Source organism: Carassius auratus, chromosome 28, assembly GCF_003368295.1.
Source record: "Carassius auratus strain Wakin chromosome 28, ASM336829v1, whole genome shotgun sequence".
Classification (NCBI taxonomy): domain Eukaryota; kingdom Metazoa; phylum Chordata; class Actinopteri; order Cypriniformes; family Cyprinidae; genus Carassius; species Carassius auratus.
In genome coordinates, this window is record NC_039270.1 from 6,772,860 (window position 1) to 6,788,535 (window position 15,676).

At 39.1% G+C, this 15,676-nt stretch overlaps 1 protein-coding gene across 1 annotated transcript; it reads right to left on the bottom strand.

Annotated features, from left to right (window-relative positions):
- Window positions 1-1,072: 1,072 nt before the first annotated feature.
- LOC113046608 (voltage-dependent calcium channel gamma-1 subunit-like) lies at window positions 1,073-9,786 on the bottom strand. The gene is made up of 4 exons (XM_026207455.1): window positions 9,361-9,786; window positions 4,138-4,212; window positions 2,457-2,594; window positions 1,073-2,181 (listed from the first exon to the last, which is right to left on the bottom strand). The coding sequence occupies exons 1-4, from the start codon at window positions 9,599-9,601 to the stop codon at window positions 1,949-1,951; spliced, it is 687 nt and encodes a 228-aa protein (XP_026063240.1). The 5' UTR covers window positions 9,602-9,786; the 3' UTR covers window positions 1,073-1,948.
- Window positions 9,787-15,676: the final 5,890 nt, after the last annotated feature.

The following is a 15,676-nucleotide window of genomic DNA, read 5'->3' on the forward strand; positions in this document are numbered from 1 at the left end:
CTGTTTTAATGAGCAACAAAGAGGTTTTGTTTGTGCTCACCTGATCAGGATATAAAAAGTGAACCATTATGAGAGCTATTGTATATTTACTTATGCTCAGGAAATGGTTATTAGTGCTGGCAAAAGGCACGAAGCTATTAGCAATAAAGCAAACTGATATATTTTTTACTATATAACTACATTACCATTTGTAAATTAACAAATATACAGAAACTGAGTGTTTGTTATTCTTTGTTCTTTTGTCTACGGTAGGTAATGTAGCCTCATATTGTAGATTATATTCTTTCGAAGTTAACGGCAGTTTAATAGCTGCTTTTACGGTAAACCTCATCATCAGCTTCCATCTCTTAAATAAAAATAAGAAAAGCGCAAAAGTGCTCGTCTATAAAAGAATGGCTACTTTTCACCATTTAATCAATAGCCTAAACATTTATAACTATTCAACATCTTAAAGCGATAGTTGACCGAAAAATGAAAATTCTGTCATTAATATCTGTGATATTTTTGATGAAATCCCAGAGCTTTCTGACCCACCATAGACTTGCAATGAAACTACCACGTTCAAGGCTCAGGAAGTCAAGTCAGTTTATGTATAGAGCACAACATTAACACAACCATTGTTGATCCAAAGTGCTTTGCAATAAAAGGTTACCTAAAAAGCGGAGATAAAATAAAGGGGAAAGTGATCAAATAAAATATAACTGGTAATATGTATATAAAAAAACAAGGAAGGTAGTAAGTACATTGTTAATATAGCCCATGTGTTATCAGTGGTTCAACTGTTATGTTACGAAGCTACAAGAATACTTTTTTGGCGCAAAGAAAACAAAACCATTAGTAAATTAACAAAAATACAGAAAATGAGCATCCTGGTACTCTCGTTTATGCCCGTTGAAGACACAAGTTGAATGAAGTTTTTTTTTTTTTTTTTTTTTTGCACACAAAAAGTAGTATTGTAGCTTCATAACATTAACGTTGAACCACTGATGTCACAGAGACTGTTTTAATGATGTCCTTACTAACTTTCTGGGCCTTGAACATGTCACTTTCCTTTGCTGTCTATGGAGGATCAGAAAACTTGGATATAAACAAAAATGTCTTAATTTGTGTTCTGAAGATGAACCAAGGTCTTATGGGTTTGGAGGGTGAGTAATTAATGACAGAATGTTCATTTGCGAGAACTTCAATATGTCCTGTCCCAAATACATCAACACAGAAAATGTTTGTGGGCTTTTAACAGTCTTTCTCGAGGCGGATCTTTAAGATTCCCTCGCTCAAAAGCAGGAAGTCCAAGTGTAATGTGTGTAAAGAATATAACAGCTTAAAATACCTGGGAAGTAAACCTGTACTAGTAACGTTATTAGATTCATCTCACTACTATTACAATATGCAACTGTTAAAAAGGAAAGCTGTTGAAAAAAAAAAACTATTAAAATGTCACTACTATAATAAATTGAATCTGTATTTGCCAAAACTGGTTGTACAACATATATGCATTGCTTCTACTTTGATGGTCACCCATCATCACGTTCAATGGCAGAAATTTCATAAATAACATTGTAAAGTTTACATATTAAAAACAAGTCCCTAAATATACATTCCAAGCTGTCGTCTATTGCATATAAGCATGAATGCGCATAATAATTCCCATATGCCGTAAAACATACAAAATTCACGTTAGATATTTCACATAGACCTTAATGGGATAGTTGAATGTAATCATTTACTTGAAACCTGTATGACTGACTGACTTCTGCTGAGCACAATTTCAACGAATCTATACAAATAAATAGAAAAAAGAAGTTTGGTAAAATCTATCCCTTTAAATAATTTGACGTCTCTGTCAATGCTTAGTTAAAAATGATCAATGCATCACTATCATCATCTACAAATGCAATGCATCATTATCATTCGCTCTGCTAGTGTGACTACTGTCAGTCACGCTACACTAGTCTATGGGCTCTGGTTCGGCGTCCATGCAGGTCTCCCAGGGGTTTCTGGGCATGTGTGGCATGGAGATGATGAGGAGGCTGATGCCGCTGAGGAAGAGGAGGGTGAAGGCGGCGCAGGCGCAAGCGAAGGACCACGAATAGTAGTACTCGATCCATATGGTCTCGTCGCTGTCAATCATGCGTTTGACCGACTGCCTCATGATCTCCACCGAGATGACGATGCACAGACCTGTGAGGGTGAGGAAGGTCACAGAGGTTAAAAGGCGAATAAAGATGGTGTCTTTTTGGTTGCGTCTGGGGTTTCTAGACTATTGATTTACTGGCGTTAAGTTACACCGTCCTGCAAGTCTTTGTGTATGTATAAACACTCACAGCTGCTTCCCACCTATTGCTACTGCACAAATGTAGCAAGTTGTAATAATCATCCTTGTTAAAAAGAAGTGTGCTTAATTTTGTTGAAAAAACAGTTTTAAGAAGATATATTGAGTTTAACATAGCGATTACCTGCAAAAGCAAAGAACATGCCAGCCGGTCTCAGCAGGTAGTCTCTGCCCTTCCCAAAAGCCCCCAGGAGGCAGAGACTGCCCAGGGTCATGAAGGCCAAACTGAAGATGGCAATGGCGGCAGCGGAGATGTTGTACTCTGACGGAAGAAAATCACAGAGCGGATCAGAGCGAGACCAGGTCTTCCTGAGATCTTACGGCAACATTATTATTCAATTCAATGCTTCAATTATGCATACAGCTGTCATAGAGAATTCTAGTTATTATATTACCACATCTCAATTCAGTATTTAATATATGTGGTAAATCTGTGCTATGTGAGGCTAATCTGCTAGCATGCTAAAGGGAGCAAAAAGTAAGCTTTGTGTGTATTCTGATGTGTGAGTTTATTTCTTTCAAGGTTAGTGAGGTTGGGTTCCTAATTCCCAAATGAGAATCCAAGGTTAATGAACCATATGTTTTTGATAGGTTTACGTTTATTTGTCCAATTTCATTTGTGGTTATCAGTGATTTTTATTGCAGCTGCTGCTTCACCAAAAGAGCTTGCCTTCACCAAACAGCTCTGCAGGCACCTGTATCTGTATCATTCAAGGATGACTTCATCTACTCTGCTAATGCAGATGATCTGGCTAATCAGTCTGACCTCTAGACTAATGTTGAGTTTAACGCGTCATTAATTAGTAATACAGACAGATCGATGAGTATTGGCATTTTAGGATGCGGCTCAGGAAATGTGTGGCGATGAAGCATTTGTGCTTCGCTTCACGTCTCGCTGCATTCAGCGCTTTATTAAACACAGATAAGGCTTTATTCCACTTTAACTCAATGAACAAGCTGTTTGGTTGCCAGATTGCACCTACCTGAGATCGGTAGACATTATGTCTAACTGAAACCGAAAAAAAGTTTCAGTCTTAAGAGTAACGTGGTATTTATATAGCACAACTTTGTGATATTGAATCTTTATATCTTGGAGAAAATACTTGCATATGCAAAACCCGTTGCCACAACAGTGTGTTGTTATGCATTACCAAGTTATTCAGAGGGTCACAAGTTAACAGGATTGGTTTAACATTTATCAGGCAAAAATTCTAAGGAAAATTGCTTGGGAAAGCAGAATGTTCATGTCTGTTGTGTACAGTAAACAGTGCTGGGTAGTGACAGATTACATGTACCAAAAAATAGGTATTGGTTATTAGATTATAACATTTTAAAATACTTTTTTTAATTGATATTTGTTTTGGTTGATAGTCACATGCTGGCAATTTTTAGCTTTTCATTAAAATCACATACCCCCTGCAGTTCCTTCACAAACCCCATTTTGGGAAACCTTGATGTAATGTAATGCACTTCATTTTGTTAATTACAATGAATGGAATATAATTTATTTCTCTTAGCATAAAAAAAAACCGTGCAAGATTATCGAACAATTTAGTTAAGTTAAACAAGTTAGGTCAAAAGTAATCAAAAAGTAGTCATTTAACATTACCTATAATATGTAATCAAAAAATTTTTGTCATGTAATTTGTCCGGGATTCATTAACAGACTACAATTTGCAAGCACTCCAGCCATCACTGAGAACGGCTTACACAGCAAACTGAATTTGATTTCCTCCATCTCTGCTTGGTTTTAAGTGGAAAACTTTGCACTATCCACACATGGTTTCAAAGGGGGGAAACCTTACCTTTCTGAGTCTTTACTTCAAAAACTTCAGCCTCTTCCCCTGATGTGAAGTGTTTGAAGTAGGAGCAGTTCTTGACTGCAAAACAAGATGAAAACAGTGATTGTAGCTGAGGGCTGCAGGTGCTGCCGTAGCCTGTAGTTAAGATGCAGGCAAACTACCAATGAGCCCGCTTGACATTTTCTCCAGAGATCATAGCCGGGTGCACATACACAAGCCAGGCATTCGTGCATGTCCATCGAATGGATCATGAATTCTGAATTATGTGTGGAGAGCATGTGATGACTTTGTGCAAGCTTTCTTGCTTGAAGTGTGCACGATTTGTATGTGCTTTTTAGATAGGAAGGCAAATTGTGACAAGATCTGTTTCCTACCATTATTTTGCTTTAACATGTATTGCACATGCCTAATGTTCCCCCTCTTGGGGTAATTAACAGATATGAGCTTCTAGCCCATGGGTTCATCAGGTTACAGGTCAACAAACTTGCAAACTAGTCCTCTCTCTGGTATCTCCCAGGGCAGTTGTATAAGTCAGGTTATGTAAGAGTTCATACTGTAGGAACCTCTTCTTTAGATTAAACTCATAAAGCAACCTCAGCATCCCCTGTGCCGGGAGAGAGACTGACAGAGGAGCTGTTTGTTGCGCTGGACCAAGAATCTCCAGAACGAGCGGGGGGTTGGGGGTGGCCCTATGTATAGGTAACCTAGCAACAGGCTGGTCTTAGCTTTATTAGTAAAGGCAGACTGACAGCGGCGAGGGGTTGGGATGCATCATGCCGTGCTGCTTTAGAGCGTGATTTACTCAGCTTATTTGACTATTCCCATCACAGGCCCTTAATGCAAGATGTTGTGGAGGAGTTCATCTCACGATTGGCCTCTGAGAGCCTTTGGCCATAGTGTTTGGCGCCATGTGTGGGCTAATACACATGTTGGGTCGTGGTCAGATGTCTAGCCCTGCGTTAGCATTTCAATACCCTCAACCCACGATGTGAGACTTGATTTAATTGTGTTTCGAGCCCTTTGCGGCAATAGAGAGTTGTGGAGTGTGTATTGTGGCGATTCATTGACATCCCTCCATGTTTTCCCCGTCTTTTCATGTCCTCTTCACCTGTCTTGCTTCGGTAGGCCTGTCAGCGTCCTTCATCCATCTGACAGAGACACACAAGGACAGAGCGATCACGAATCAGTCCCAGATAAAAGGGCTGCTCTTGACAAATCTGTCATTTCGTATAGAATCCGAGACCTGTGCCGTGCGCCTTGCTCTGCATGTAGGCAGATCTGTTTTTCAGCAATGATTGTACCTAAAGCTCAAAAAGAACAGCGTGAGTCTTTTCAGTTCCAAACGAGGAGCCAAAAATAGCGATTTGGGGCGTATCATTGACCTAGCAGTTTTGTTAATGGAAGCACTTATTTCATGGAGGAGGTCGATTGCTGGGTTGCAGTGGCTGTCATATTAGTTTTTACATCTTGATTAAAGCTCCCTCCTTTCTGTGGCCAAAACAAACAGAGCACTGGGCCTGGCAGGTTTCCGAGCGTTGTGAGGCAGCTGTGCTGTTTTTATTCTGGTAAATATGGAGCAGTGGCTCAAGAAAACAGAGGTGTCCTCTTTTGTCCAGTTGTAGAGGGACCATTAGATTCTGGGTCAATTTTAGAGGAGGAAGAGGACACAGCTAACCCGCTAAGGGTGCTAATATCTGGGTCACACAAGGGAAGTGGCTTCCTCCGGGGGCCTCCGTGCCTTTGCAGACGTTTGGCTGACAAACTGAGATAAAGCCCCTGCAGCACAAAGGTACTAAAGGAATAGTTCAACCAAACTGTCATTAGCCTCATCATTACCCTCATGTTGTTCAAAACAAATGACTTTCTGTCTATGGTGGAGCACCAAAAAAGAACACAAGCAGTGACTAGGGCCCATCAAGTTGACAAAAGAGCACCACTTGTTTTGAAAAATGCAGCACTGAATGCCTCTTCTGTCATGTTGCCGTAATAATAAAACAGTTGACATACTTGCTCCTGTAAACAAAAGCTTGCAATGCTTGCCCCACCCCTGGGATCTTCTTAATTATCAAGCCACTTTGATTTTCTAAACAGTATGACATCATACTGCTCAAGCCCCACCCACTACCGCTGTTGGACTCTCTAGTATTAACATATTTCCCCCCTTAGCAAGTATGCTGTCCGCCAATCTCTCATGCTCAAGCAGCTGTACCGACAACAATGTCTCGTAAGCAATGCAGGTGTTTTGTAGTTGGATGTAAAAGTGAACATAAGAACCTTTGTTTTCTTCCGACATCAAATCCACTGAGGACGCAGTGGATTAGTTTTGTTTTTAATGGTAATGTACCACCAAATACACAGAGGGGTGGGCTCAACAGTAGCTCATTATAACTTAAAGCAACATGCACCGAATTCACAACGGTTTTTGACAAAGTAAAAAGAGTGTTGTTTTACACAAACACTGAGGGATTTTAACCAAAGTATGTTGCAAACATTTCATGGAGACCCTAATGAATCATACCAACTTGTGTAAAAATGGGCATCGGATTTGCACTCATAAGCGAAAAGCTGCAAAAGACTACTACGAGTACTACGGTCATACGCATCCGCCTAGCGTGCTTGTTTAGAAAAACAATGGAAAAGTAGCAGACTGGAATGGAAAAACTCGTTCTGTGTGAATTGACCCTAAAAGTCCATATGACTTGTGTGCTGTAAATCTTTTGAAGCCATACGCTAACTTTCTGTGATGAAGTTTGAAGTTATTCATGGAAAATCTCGGTACAGTGCTTTTGGTAACAGTAACAAGAGACGATACCATCTGCTATGATGCCATGACACTTTTTGATGCATCGAAAAACATTCTTCAAAATATATTATTTTCTCTTCCACAGAGGAAAGAAAGTCGGTGCGTAAACAATTACATAATTTTCATTTTTGGCTTGAACTACCCCTTTAACTATTCCTTTAAACAATTATATCCCACAATACTGTATCAGAATCCACTGTTTGGTTCCATTTTCAAGTTGTTTCAAGCCACTTAAAATGGCTATTTTAACATAATTAACTCCACTGGGAAGATCGAGAGACATTTTAACAGACCTGAGTGTTGAATGAGTGTGAAATGCTAGATTCCCTTGAAGAACTTGATAAGTCTCGCCAACACTCTTAGCTCTTCTTTTCCCCCTGTGAGAAGCAAGTCTGGGAGTGAAGCCAAGAATCAGTGAGCGAGCAGGAATATAACTACTTAAATGCTAATGTGCTGGCTTATGGTTTTTTTCTGTGCAATTCAAGAGGGTATCCAAATCTAACCACTCCCCTGCAGGCAGTTGTGTTTTCAGTACTAGTGTGAACACGGCCACACCTTGTCTCACTGGATGTTGTTTTAAACAGCTGTGCTCTGCAAGGTGTCCATGGAGCCTCAGGGTTAGGTGCTTTCCAACCCTTGCCAGCACTAATTCTCCCACGAGGACAGGAATATCAGTAAGTGTCTGCCAAGACTGCAATCCTCCACCTGGTTGAACTGCTTATCTCCTAATGGTCTAATGTGAGAGCTGCGGGGTTGGGATGGAGAACAGAGCTGGTACTGTGCACTTTCATAAACTAAATGTTTGATAAAGCACAGACTTTGTTCATTTTTATTGAAGTTGAATTTGACTAATAATCTTACCTCTGAATTTATATCTTAGATCTGCTCATAGCTCATAACCAGCTCAAACTGCCATGTTTCAAAACATACATACTGTAACGATCATACTCTGGGGGTAAAGTGCAATGCAGCTGTACTTAAAGATAACTCATGTACTTGAAACAAGGGCTTAAAACTCTAAACTTTTCAAAGACCGCGGCTCAAAGCAACTAGTTAAGCAAGCAAACCCTTGACTCCTCTTCTTCTTCATTGTAGCAGCCATTTTTCCAATGAGAAAACCTGTGCACCATTTTGGAAAATTTTGATTTCCAGAAATTGCATCGAGCCAATCAAATTGGGGCTTGCTGCTTTAGGAAAGCTCTTGCCATTTTCTGTAAATACGCTTTAGATGAATGGTCTTCAGTCCATAAATGGTCCAATGGCATCTCAGGCAGACGCTACATACTAAGACTGGGGATGATGAGATACGGCGTACAGTTGTCATCAAGTCTTAGATAAGTAACTTTGTTGGAGAATTAGAGTTAAACCCAATTGGAACTGTAGGCTGTTTTCATGTTGTCTTCAACATCCATAGTTGATGTTAAATCTTTGGGCCTTGGAGGACATTCACAGGAACACAGGGACGGGTTGCTCTCTTTATCCCCGCAGTTCTTCCTGAGGTGTGACAAGAGGATGCTGGTCTTACTGAGTCCTGGATTACACAGGTGACAGCCTGGATCCAATTGCTTTTTTAACTCTAGTTGTTTTTGTGTGGTTTCCGAGCCCTCTGTTTCATTTATCCACTAAATACTATGATCTTATTCTGTGAGATTTGATCTATATCCTGCCATCTGCCTTAAATGTTGACTTGAATATATCTGCAGAATGCAGTTGATGGTTAATTGTCAGGAACAGAAGGTAGATATTCAGATGTCAAGGCAGATGTGAATGCATACAGTCTTTACTGTCATACGAGTGAATTGCTTTTACTTTTTCGTACTCTTTTCTCTTTCTCAATCCGTTTGACCTCATGAGCTTGGGTGTAGGAATGAAATGAGGCTGATCCGTCCCTAGAGCAGCGTAAAGGACAGTTGAGTTATTTCCTGTGTCCCACAGGTAGATTCAGCTCATTTGCCTTTTCCATTAATTCGAATCCACAGATCTGCTCGTAAATCATCTTAACCTGTCTATTAAAGCCTTAAATAACCCAGTGACATCAGAAACAGCAAATCAACAGCCGCTCAATTCATTAGCACTCTGGTCAGTGACCTCACAAAAACGACGCAATGAAAATAAACCCTTAATGCAATCTGAGGAACAGACTCCCACCTAAATTGTGAATTGATGTTGAAAGGAGAAACTCCAGTGCACTTAGAGTGAATACGTTTGAACACCTTGAACTTTCTTGCACTGTGTATGAAGTATGCCGGACTTGGCTTCTTCTGCCCCCCAATTTCCTTTTGTGAAATTTAAGATTAATGAGGTGCTCTTCCAAAAGCTTCACATAGACGACAGATCTTTGCCTCTGGGATATATCGAAACGACATGGCTGGACATGTGCTAATGACGGTCATGAGGAATAACTTGGATGTGTACTTCCTTACCTCCTGGCAGGCTGATAGGGCCACAGCCTTTACCCTGAGGGTCTTCCTCCACAATGAAAATGCTCTTTTTACACAGCCTCCAGAGTCCAAAGTGGGCCGCTTCGCAGGTGGTGTTGAGCTGCTCCACCCTTGGACTCAGCACTGCCCAGTGGTCCGTCACCACCGCCGCCAACATGGACGAGATGCCAACCAGGATAACCAAGAAAGTGATCTTCACCTTGGTCTTCTTGTCCTCCAGCATGGTGGCCTTCCAAAGAGAAGTTTGAAAGAGTTTCTGCCCTTGAATTGACGCCTTGGTATAGTTTACTTCTCAGGCACTCAGGGAAATGTAAAAGTCACACAGCAACCCGCTATGTCTTCACTCCAGCTCGCTGTCCACAAATCTCTGCTTCTGCTTGGAAAAAGAGGCCAGAGAATACTGCTCTAGTTTTCTCTCTCTCTCTCTCTCTCCCTCCCTGTAAGATAGACTTTTGCTATGGTGGGCTGTGCCTTTAGACATGATGTAGGCTGGGAAAGTTTATGAACTACTATTGTAAAATCTGCAGCTCGCATAGAGGAAATATAGAAAATAACAATACAGGTTTGACAAGCCAGAGGGCTCCTGTTTGAGTTTGTGTACTGGCTAATGACCATTAGGACATGTGATCACTTGCACAGTAATGAATAAACAGCCAGATGATGGCATGTTTCTCTTTGAGTTTCCCTATCTGTCAGAAATAAAATGATTTAATAATATATTTTATTATTAAGATTTGGTGATTGACTGGTCGTCCGTCCAGGGTGTTTCTATACTTTTGGCCTGAGACACTGGAATATGCTGTAGAAATGCTGTTTTGAGATTTTAATGATGGATGGATTTATCTAATTTTTTCAATTGAATTTTGTTCATAATGTAAATGATTTAAATAATAAATCAATGTCAACCTGTGATGTGGCTTGGCTTATCAATAAATTAGCTTTTTGTGTTGCAGTACTAACATTATTTTTTACAAATGGTCTTAAACAAACCATCCAAAGTCAGTTTGTGTAGCTATAGATTTCAGCTGAAAACAAAATGAGGTTTTCTTGTCATCTAACTGCTGCTGAAGAGGCTCAAGCTCTCAGCTGATTGAACTACGAACATCCGAGATGTCACTGGGCAAGACCTTTAAAATTTTACATGTACTGAATTTTCATTTTGATCTTGCATGATTTGATGTTGAAGGCTTGTTGTGTTCATTATCCTTGTGCCTTGCTCTTCCAAAGCAGTTTAATTATTTCCTGTGTTACTGTTGTTCGCTGGATCCGAGAGGCCCATGGGAAATTTCCCTTTTATTAGTAGATGATCTACTTCCCGCCATCAGTGAGTGCGAGAGGCTGTATCTATACCTGGGTATCGAAATGGATTTGAGTTTCAGGAGGAGATTAAGTCTCCGGACTCTCATTGTTAGCTTTTATTTAAAAAAATAAACAAATAAAACATTTTTACATGTTCCTAATTTTGCTATTTAATATAAAGAGTTATTAGTAGCACTTCCAAAGGCAAGCATCACCATTGCTAATACTTAGGGTTAGTGATATGAGCAAACAAAATTTTCTAATTCTTCCAATTTATATAAATTTATGTTGATGTAGGGGCTATCTTGGGAATATCATAGAGGTCTAGGGTGGGCTGTTTCTGTAAAATATAACATAGCAACCATGGAGCAATCAGAACAGCTCAGCAACCACCAATGTGCTGTATCTTTTAATACAGCAAGATTGAATATTTCTTGAGTTGGGGTACTCAAATGGACTTGGACTCTGACATTTTGTACAGACGAATGTTTGGTACAGATGAATGTTGTGTGTAAAATAAGAGAGCACAAAAATACATAAAAAAACATAAAAAAAAAACATTAATAAATGTCTACCACACAAACTCAGCTAGTTAAAGACTAGTTCCTGCCTCGAAAAGGTGACCTCAGACCTAACACTACCAATTTCTATCTATGATTATATATGATGGTACTTGATATAAATAAAAAATCCAGTGGTTTGTATTCTTATTGTTGGTTGCAGATCATTATTCCCATAGACATCGGTTTAAAATAAACATACTAGAGCATTCCCCATGATATAGTCTTCACACAACTGCCCATTTATTGAATCACTTTCTTTGCCACTCACTGCAGAAGAAAGAGTGGGGTATGTAAACAGCTGCAGTTTTCCTTGCACTTGAGTTACCCTTACATGTTAATAATGGAGCGTAACATAAAGCGACATCTAAGTCTGGAGCTTTTTATAAAATGCTGTGGCCCACTTATCAAGCCTCTGGCCCATTTTCTTTGGTGACAAGTCTTTCGTCGCTTTCCGTTTTTACACAAAGCACATGTTAAAAATGGCACACTGCAAAATTGGAGTGAAAAGAGCAGCTATCCTGAAGTGAGGTGTTACTGTTCAGGAAATACAATTCAATCCCTTTGTTGCTGATTTCCATCTAAAAGTCATGACTGTATGGCTGTATCCTGGCCTTGAATAGATCCTTTACAGCTATTCTCAAAATAACTCAGAGCTTGTATCATTAAGTATCAGTTCTGATTATTTATACATGTACTCATATTTTCTCTGACATTTTTACTGTATTGATGCTGTTTTTATCTTTTATTCACCTCCGCGTATGTCATCTAAAATATACTGAGAACCACCACGTTTATGCCAGTTGTTTCCCGGTCTAAAGTGTTAAACTGTGAAAATGGGTTATGTACTCATTCTAATTAGAAAGTCATTTCTGTCCTACCTGTGAGCGACAAATGGAATAGGCTGCTAAAAATGGGTTTCTAAATTATGTGTTTGTGCCTTGCTTTAGTGCTATCCGCAGGTGACATTTAAAAACGGAGAAGCAATTGTTTTGAAAAGTGACACTGTGATTTGTTTCTTTTTGATTATTCGGTCAAACCTTTTCACAAAATGTAAATCAAATGGGGCATTTGCTTAGAAGTAAAACTGAGATACTGTATGTACATAAAATGTTATTACTGTCTTAATAAATATTCCTAGTCTTCCTGTTGAAAGTCTCATTACTGCATATTCTAAAAAAAAAAATATATATATATAGTTCTTCCTCCAAAACAACTTATTTTCTTTTGACTGAATTCTGGATGGATAAAATCAAATACCACCCTGCTTTTCTAATTATTGAATATACTGACTGTCTGAAAATAATTGATGAACATAATGTAAATTATGAACATAAATGGCCACTCAAATTGATAGTCTATCCAGAAACAAAGGGTTAAAAGGGTCATCTGATGCAATTTCAAGTTTTCTTTTCTCTTTGGAGTGCTACAAGCTGTTCGTGAATAGATAAGATCGGTAAAGTTGCAAAGACTAAAGTCTCAAACCCAAAGAGATATTCTTTATAAAAGTTAAGACTTGTCCACGCCCTCCGAAAACAGCTTGTTTAAACACGCTCCCACATGTCTACATCACAAGTTGGGAGGATTTGCATAACTCCGCCCAAATGTTAACGCAAAGAAAGAAGGCATAACTTGGATTCTTGCTCTTGCCATCGGCCACATTTCGTTGAAAGCGAAAATACTTTGTTAGTTCTTCTAAAAGAGGACACAACTAGAAATCAGTGGTTAAGTTGTATTTCCCTGCTTAGGGAGTAAGGGGCAGTGAACACTGTGTAGGGACCATGTCAAAAGGAACATAGTTCATGCATGGAGCTCACTGGTTGCAACAAAAGGCTTGTTTGTAATGGGTTTTTATTGTTTTTGTCTTGTCTTCTGACCGAGACATGGATCACAGTATGACAAGGGGCGTAACATTTCCACCCCATGCTTGAGGCATTCAACCAATTACACGAACTGGATAGCTGGCCAATTAGAGCACACCTCGCTTTTCAGACCGATGAGCTTTGTAAGAAAGAAGAGGTATAGAGGAGAAACAATAATGTATGTGGAAAATAATGTTTTTTGAACCTTGAACAGCATAAACACATTTCATTGCAGCAAATACAGAAAAAAATGTTCTGTTTAGCAACATGATACACCTCTAAATTAGTATAATAAGTTTTACTTTTACAACACATTAGTTTGAACTAAGCCTGTTCACTCACTTTATTTCTTGTGAAGTTTAGTAGAATGTCCAAGTTTCATTTTTCCAGATAATATGAATGATGATATGGTTTGTGATGCTAAATCCAAGATCTGTATTACACTTAATGAAAATATTAGCATTGGCATTAATCTCAATTTTAGTTTTTGGTGACTCAAGACACTCAGAATTATACTTTAACATACTTAAAGTATAAACTGAATGTACATTTTCAGGTACTTTAACTGCGTGTTAAATGCAATAAATAAATAAAAAATTGTAGTTCATATTAAAATTAAATCCTATTAGCTGAACTTTAGACTGCTTTAAAGTATGACTTAAGTATATATTTGTAGATAATTTCATTGCTAAATGGCACTCAAAATAACAAAATATTACATAGCAAGCTTTTTTTAATGCCTGTCCAAGAAGAAAGATGCTTTTTAGTTTCAGCATCTACCAGCTAATGGGGCCATGCAAACCTGCAAAACCTCGACACATTTCTGAGTGCTGTTTGTGAATACAGGATCAACACTCTTTAGTGCTAGTTTTAGCACAAAGACCCTGGTGTTTGTGGGTCACATGCAACAGATGAGAAACATCACGCCCAATCTGTCACAATCAACGTCAATGCAGCAGCATCTTTACCTCTGTGTGACACCATCGCAATGCGCAGCAGGAAAACAGATCTCCAATCAATCGCCGTTAGTGGCTGCAGGCTTTAGATTCATTTTAAGTGCGTCCGCCTCCTATGCTGTAGACCCAGGTTCGAGACCCATTCTGAACAAGGAGGAGGTGTGGCAGTGAGGACCCGGGGTTATATTGGTGCCGTGACCCGGTCGGGAGTGCGGTTTAGGGGGTGAGTGTAACGGAGGCCAGCAAATAGGTGCTGTGCAGGATACAATAGCAACTGATGCTAGTGTGGCTGCAGGCCTCCTTGTTAGGGCATCCGCCTCCTACAAAGGAGACCCGGGTTCGTGACCTTTCTCGGAACGAGAACGAGGTGTGGCGGTGAGGACCCAGGCAAGAGGGGTTACGCTAATGTGGTCTTAAGTTCACTCGCGAGTACATGACAGCCACAATGCAAAATCAATCTAATCTTGTCACAAGTGTTTCATTAGGCTCCTTTGAATTCAAATAAGTGGTTAACAATTTGATTCCCTTAAATGCATTATCTTCCAAATGGAAAGACAATGGTGATTGGTTACAGATTATATGCAAGGCTGAAGGAGGAGGTGAATAGACAGTATGCATTTCCTAATGACAGGCAATATTATTCAAGCTAAATTAGATTGCCCAAACCCTCAGGGCCATCTCCATAAAGGTCACTGAAAATAGAACTGTTGCATACCAAATCGGTTTGTACCATTCTCCATCAGCTTTAATCTGTGCCACAGACACGATGGGCAGTAATGCGGCAGAACACGTCTGATCTGGGCCATTCAGATGGACTCATTTCTTAATACTGAGTAAACAGGCGGTTAATGAAAACTATTAGAGAGGATAGAGACAAACACTCCTATTGGCAAGGTCAAAGACTGTACCATTACAGAATAAGAATGTCATGGTGAAGAATATTTAGCTTCTAGCACTGTCTGTGTTGTTTCATTATTTAAAAAGACACAACCTTATATGCAGATATCTAAAGCAGTTTGATATCAAATTTCTAAAGAAATGTGACTGGTGCTTGGCCAGGTTCTTGCTGTTTTTTGTTTTGGTGGGGGGAGGGGTCTTATTCTTGTCAAAAGATATTGTGATGTAGAAGCAAAAAATATTAAGTCTGATCTCAATGGAAGCTTGGCGGAAAAATGTCACTAATTAATTTGCAATACAATTTTTTCTACACAGTAGTCTCTTAAATGTCTTGTGAAAACAAACGTTTTTGTGAAAATAAATCTGAAATTAGATTTATTTATAAAATATAAATTAGAAAAAAAAAATTTGGGGTGCAAATATAGGTTCTATAGATCTTTTAGAATAGTAAAAGCACACCTTTTTTTAACATGTTACATAATTCATGCCTGAAGCACAAATAGTGTAGGACGAGAATATTCATTTGAATACCTACGGTTAGGGAGTTGTTTAAATCCATAATCCTAAAAATAAGCAATTGTGATAACTCAAACATCACCAGTTGTCTTTGTTGTGTGAGTCCGTCATGCTCTTCTTCTGTTAAAGTGGTAAAAACTTGTTTTGATGTCCTTGAAGATTAATGAACAGCCTTCTTTTAAATAAATGAGCTCATATCCCATTACTG